Genomic DNA, 6,118 nt, shown 5'->3' on the forward strand with positions numbered 1-6,118 from the left:
TGGTTTAAAAACCAAGCATAGTGGTTTTTTAATTTCGTATATTGCTACCTTTTGAGTTCTTCCGATCCTCGATTTATTACTCCCATTTGTTTTCTTATTTCCCATTATTTTACTTATTCTTCCATTTTGTGCCGGTTTCGATTGTATACCTACTTATTAAATAGGACGTTTGGTTCTAATTTGGTTTAATTACTGAATTACATTGAGATATGTAGTAATTTCCTAATCAATGGCGTAACTAGTCTGACTGCGCCCCAATCCCAATGCAAGTATTCCCCGTGCGCTGCGCCCCTATTCGTAGACTCATACCGTTGATTGAGGTATTAGGTATTGGACCCATATTTCAATCAACGCTCATACCTAATCGCCAACACATTATGCAACCTATTATTCAAGACATGAACGGCTGCCAATCAGATACCACAAACGTCCTGCCTGCATCCAATAGCATTAAGCCTTAGCCAACTGTAATATTTGGTAGAATGTCATCTGTCATATCATATGCATATCACATCGCATATGTCACATTTACAGTTGTAAACAAGATAAAGGGTTTACGCTTTTACACAAGTTTTACACAGAGATCTTTTAGAAAAATTATATTCAAATAATAGTTAAAACGGTTAATTTACACAATAATTATGAGTAGAAGAACTCGTCGTCATGCAGCAGTGCTTGCTTTGAGAAGATTGACTGATGAACATGAAAATATAGATGTTGATACAGGATCTCCAGTACCCTTTAGCTTTAGACCAAAGAGGACCAAACCAAATAAAAAAAGGAAAAGTACGGGTCCATCTAAGAAAAATTCGCCTAACACGCCAGTATCTACAAAGCATACGCCTACATTCCAATGTCTAGATTCAGACTCTTCTGACAATGAGGTTTCCAATGATCTGAAAAACGAATTTATGAAGAACATCAAAAGTCAGGTTAACAATTTTTTTAAGGCTGCAAATTGTTCAGATGATGAGGATGATGATATCATACATGTACCTATAGTAACTACAACCATTAAACTACCACTTGTTGTCGATGATGATATACATGTACCTTTAGATGACAATTTAGTCTATAAACCAACAGTTGAGGATGTTGATGCTATACATGTAACTAAAGATACTACAGCCACTAAACCAACAGTTCCCACCAAATCTTTGTATGTTCTATCAGACTCTGATGATGATTGCGGTGTGGTGTCTGCTCCAAACATTTCAGATCAGATAGAGGAAGTTTCACTAGAAGGCGAAAATGTAAGTAGTGAATATAATCTTACTAGATGTTGTTTTTCAACTAAGATATTGATAATCTGTTCTAAAAACTAAGTACAATGTGGATTGTATTTTCAGTTCGTTCCTTATATCCGTATTCCGTATTTATTCTATCCATTTGTATCACCTTTAATTCTTCTTAAAAAGCCATCTCTATAGCCCGTATCTTCCTCTTTTGTCATTCTGTTAGTACCCATGATTCACTGCTTTAGTCAGAACTGTCACAAACTGCTTTGAAAACTTTCATTTTTGTGTTCTGTGATATTTCTTTTCTTTATTTAAATTTTTCGTTTATTGTGTGATACAGTTGTAGCATTTTATAGCAACTGTATTTGTAGCATGCAAATGCAAACTAGGGTCAGTCAGGGTAATTGGAAACAATATTTGTAATATCATGACATCTAAGCATTTGAAATTTATTTAAAAATATACTGTTTTATATTATAATAAAATAAAAGCTTTTGGCTATTATACGATGAGTCTACAGTAGAATGTCTTAAAAACTAGTAAGAAAAAGTCACAAAAAAATATGATATTCAAAGTTTCCATTTACCCCAGAAATTTTAAGAAAAAAACTAAAAAATGGGGTAAAAGTAAACAACAATATCATTCTTTTAAACACGTAACAATATGGTCTTCAATTTTGGCTGACCATGCAGTAGGCACCCTAGTTCCATCTTATCAATTGGTACGTTTCTACCCTTTATGCAGTTTTAAATAACGCAATGTGGAATACTGTAGTAAGCAGGAGCCTCCCTATCTGTTATTTTTTTATTTTAACATTTGACACCTCATTTTTAAATCATTCAAAGAGTATTTCGTTGGTTCTCTCTTCCGTATGTACTTCCTCAATATTTTAAAACTGGCAAGACCTGTAACCTTAACATAAAAAATTGGTTTTCATTTACCTAACATTGTTTCCATTTACCCCTAACAGGTGTTTTCATTTACCCCATACTCAAGATTTAAGGGGGTAATTGTGAACACTTACTGCACTGACTTCTTGTAGTAAATAACATTCAAATTAACATCGTAGGCAATATAAATATTCTTGTAGTAGCTATAAATTATACAATCACTATAAGTACCTAATACAGAGAGATAAAATTTGTAAAATATTGGCACTGTTCTAAATCGATTTATGAGTTTAAAAACAATCACATTTAAATTGCACAGAATGGACATTCACTTGGTTTGTAAACAAATAAATAACATACCACACAATAAGCAAAGATGGTTTCCAATTACCCTGACTGACCCCACGGTACACAGAGAAACGGTATGCCGATTGTCGTCGCTAAAGTTGATTTCGGCCGCGCAGCACGTCACGTGGGAACCTAACAGATATTTGCTTATTGTTTGGATGCATTATTTCGTATGTGGTGGCGTTGAAAGTGAATAGATTGAGGCGGTTTTAGTTACAAATTGTTGTTTATTATTATAACTGTGTATTTTTAAAACTATTAAAATATAACTATTAGTTTTATAGTAATTTATTGAAACCGAGACTATAATGCCATTTGAGGTGATATTATGCATGTGCAGAACACGAACATATTAGAATGAGGGATATTAACAGAAAAAAGTTTTAAAAACTGCCAGAGATCACTTGACAAAAAGATATCTAAATTTTCTAATTTTAAAAAATGATTTTATTTATAGATACTAATTCTAATATTATTAATAAAACTTTTCCCGCAAATTTGTTTTTTTAATAATATACATAATATGTATTATACATAGTATTAATATACATAATTGATTTAAAGTTAAACCAGGTTAGGAATCTAAAAATTTAAAGTGCGAACATTTTATACATACATATACAGAGTGGGCCAAAGAAAACAGTCCACCTAGATATTTGGCAGTATTTATTAGATTTTAAGGAAATGAAGAAACAGGTCGATTTTTAATCTAAGGGGCATACATTTTTACGGTACATGCATCTGTCATTTGTCAACCCCCTCCCTTATATTTCCCCCACCCCTTATTTTTAAATAGGGAATACGGGTCGTGTGCTACCTCATTTGAAATGTAATTAAATTCTTTATTCAGTAATATTAACAATGACATAATTATTTATACAGGGTGTCCAAGAAAAATTATTTTGAATTAAATTAATTGACACAAAAAGAAGAATGTATGCAATTTATTTAAATCAAAATACATTCTACTACTGACAGAAAACAGAGAAAAATGTTTATTTGATAAATAAATATTGTTTTTCGCTTAAATTCAATATTCAACCTACCAAGAGGCAGATGGGTGGCAGCTTGAATATTGAAATTAAGCGAAGAGCAATGTTTATTTATCAAAAAACATTTTTTTCTGTTTTGTGACAGCAGTAGAATGTATTTTGAATTAAATAAATTACATACATTCTTCTTTTTGTGTCAATTAATTTAATTAAAATATTTTTTTCTTGAACACCTTGTATAAATAATTATGTTTATATTACTGAATACAGAATCGAGTAACCTTTTATATGAGCTAGCACACGACCCCTATTCCCTATTTAAAAATAAGGGGCGGGGGAAGTGGAAGGGAGGGGGTTGACAAATGACAAATGTATGTACCGTAAAAATGTGTCCCACTCAGATCAAAAATCGACCTGTTTCGTCATTTCCTTAAAATTTAATAAATACTGCCAAATATCGAGGTGGACTGTTTTCTTTGGCCCACTCTGTATATGTTTGTATATTACAGTCTAATAAAATGTTCGCACTTGAAATTTTTAGATTCCTAACCTGGTTTAACTTACAATCAACATTTTTCTATTTGGTAAATAAAATTTGAAAGTCATCAAGTAATTATGGTTCTATTCATCTTAAACTTCAAATTTCTTGATTGATTTGTTTATTTTTGAAGTTTTTATTTTTAGTCAAATATTTTTCAACAATCTAGAATAACAGTAAGTAGACACAATTTTATGTGAAACATTTTTACAGACCCAGTAGTAAAGTGAATGTTTATATTATTTCTGTTTTATTCTTTTAATATACTATGGTGAATGTATATTGGACAACAGATACCTAAAATCTTTATTTTTCAACGGAAATTCATGTTTAAATTAAATGCACATTGGAAAATGACAGTAAAAAGAATATACAATACAATTTCTTATTTAAAAAGCAATGATAGGTACATAATTTTAAAATTCAAACAATATTACTGCTTCATTTAGCATTGCCGGATGAAAATTAAGGTTCCCATATGACGTCACGCGTTCGCCTTCCATGCGTGCGAACATACCGGTTCTCTGTGTACCGTGACTGACCCTACATGGTGATTCCATGTAAGTTTGGTTGTGTATATGTGAAATGATTTTTTTTAGAACCCAGATCCAAAAGCCAGTGAAGAGCAAGAATTGATGGATATTGTTCATAACATATTAGATACTGATACTGTAGAAGTTGATACTAGTACCACAGAACCAGATAATTGGAATAAATTACAAAATAAAGTAAATGAAGTAATGGATAGTATCAACTCTATAATAAGTACCATAGACGAAGTGAAGGAAAAACCCAAAGAAGAAAAATCTCCCGTTAAAAGCAAGCCAACTTGTCCTGTCTGTCTCGAAGTCCTGGGTGATGAGGTTGTTGCTGGTGCGACTCTCTGTGGACATATATTTTGTATGACGTGTATCAAAGAAGTAGCTAAGACCTCGAAGAAGTGCCCAACCTGTAGGAAAAATATCACTTTAAAGAAAATTCATCAGCTGTATCTTTGATCATATTCGACATCATTTTTTATATTTGTGATAAATTTAAGTTTAAAAATCAAAATAAATATTTCACAGCTATTGAAAATGGTTCTGAACTCGTTATAAACATCATAGCTGCACTGTTGTCAATTCAAATGGTTTTTTTCTAATAAAAGCAATAATACTTAATAAATTAAATAATAGGGTATTGTTTTTGGAAGACTAAAATGTTATAAATTGTAATATCTAGTAAAAATTTGTTGGATTTACCCAAAGGTGAAAATTTGGTACAACAAATTCCTGTGTTAGCATTAATTGAGAGTATTGAGTAGAACACACAAAAAGATTAGTTAGAAAACGTTTGCAAAACCTTTTCTTTGATTAATTTTTAAATACAAAAAATAATGTGGTCTGAAAGGAAAGAGCGTAGGCGCAAAATTTCGGGCTAATGCTTTTTAAATGCATTAATTTTTTTCAAATCCTGAGAAAACTAATAAATTTTTTTGAAAAATTTAAACGCAGAATGAAAGCTTACAATATTACCGAGGGCCGAAAGTTCCCGAAAGAAACAAATTTTTTTTTAATGAGATATTTGAAATTTAAAATCACACTCAATTTTGTCTTCTTTTTCACTCCTGTAACTTATTAAAATAAACATAGAAGTTTTCAGTGACTTTCTGCACTCTGTAATAATGTAATCTTTCATTCTACGTTTAAAATTTTTCAAAAATACTTATTAGTTTTCTCAGAATTCGAAAAAAAATGAATGCATTTAAAAATCATTGGCTTGAAATTTTGCGCCTACGCTCTTAAGAGGCATCTTGCACTAAATATTTATTTTAAATACCTTTAAATGTGTTTTTAGAGGGTAATGTAAAAAAATGGCAACATTGCAGAATTTGAGTTCGGAATATATAATAAGTGATATTAAATATGCATTTTCACATGATTCTGTAATTAGATCTAAATTGTGTTTTTTTTTTATAAGTTGAATCTTCTGCGTTAGACTTTAGGATTATTTTATTAATTTGACAAATGGTAAAACATTTGACAAGTGGTAAAAACATTTTTACTGGAACATGCATTAAAAAGCATTTTCAAAATTTCTATAACTCTAAAAATAAATGTTCTATAAATTTAA

The 6,118-nt window shown here is 30.8% G+C and overlaps 1 protein-coding gene across 1 annotated transcript; it reads left to right on the top strand.

The window, feature by feature from the left end:
• Nucleotides 1-492: 492 nt before the first annotated feature.
• On the top strand, nt 493-6,118 carry LOC114329086 (uncharacterized). Its single transcript, XM_028278102.2, has 2 exons — nt 493-1,253; nt 4,606-6,118. Exons 1-2 carry the CDS (start codon nt 642-644, stop codon nt 5,002-5,004), a joined length of 1,011 nt encoding a protein of 336 aa, XP_028133903.2. The 5' UTR covers nt 493-641; the 3' UTR covers nt 5,005-6,118.

The sequence above is a fragment of the Diabrotica virgifera genome, chromosome 7 (genome assembly GCF_917563875.1).
Source record: "Diabrotica virgifera virgifera chromosome 7, PGI_DIABVI_V3a".
Taxonomy (NCBI): domain Eukaryota; kingdom Metazoa; phylum Arthropoda; class Insecta; order Coleoptera; family Chrysomelidae; genus Diabrotica; species Diabrotica virgifera.

What these genes read in the sequence shown, in the direction of transcription:
- LOC114329086 (XM_028278102.2), top strand. Translation starts at nt 642, where the DNA reads ATGAGTAGAAGAACTCGTCGTCATGCAGCAGTGCTTGCTTTGAGAAGA. An exon ending in TTTCACTAGAAGGCGAAAAT is followed by an intron (nt 1,254 to 4,605) that starts GTAAGTAGTGAA and finishes GATTTTTTTTAG; the next exon opens with AACCCAGATCCAAAAGCCAG.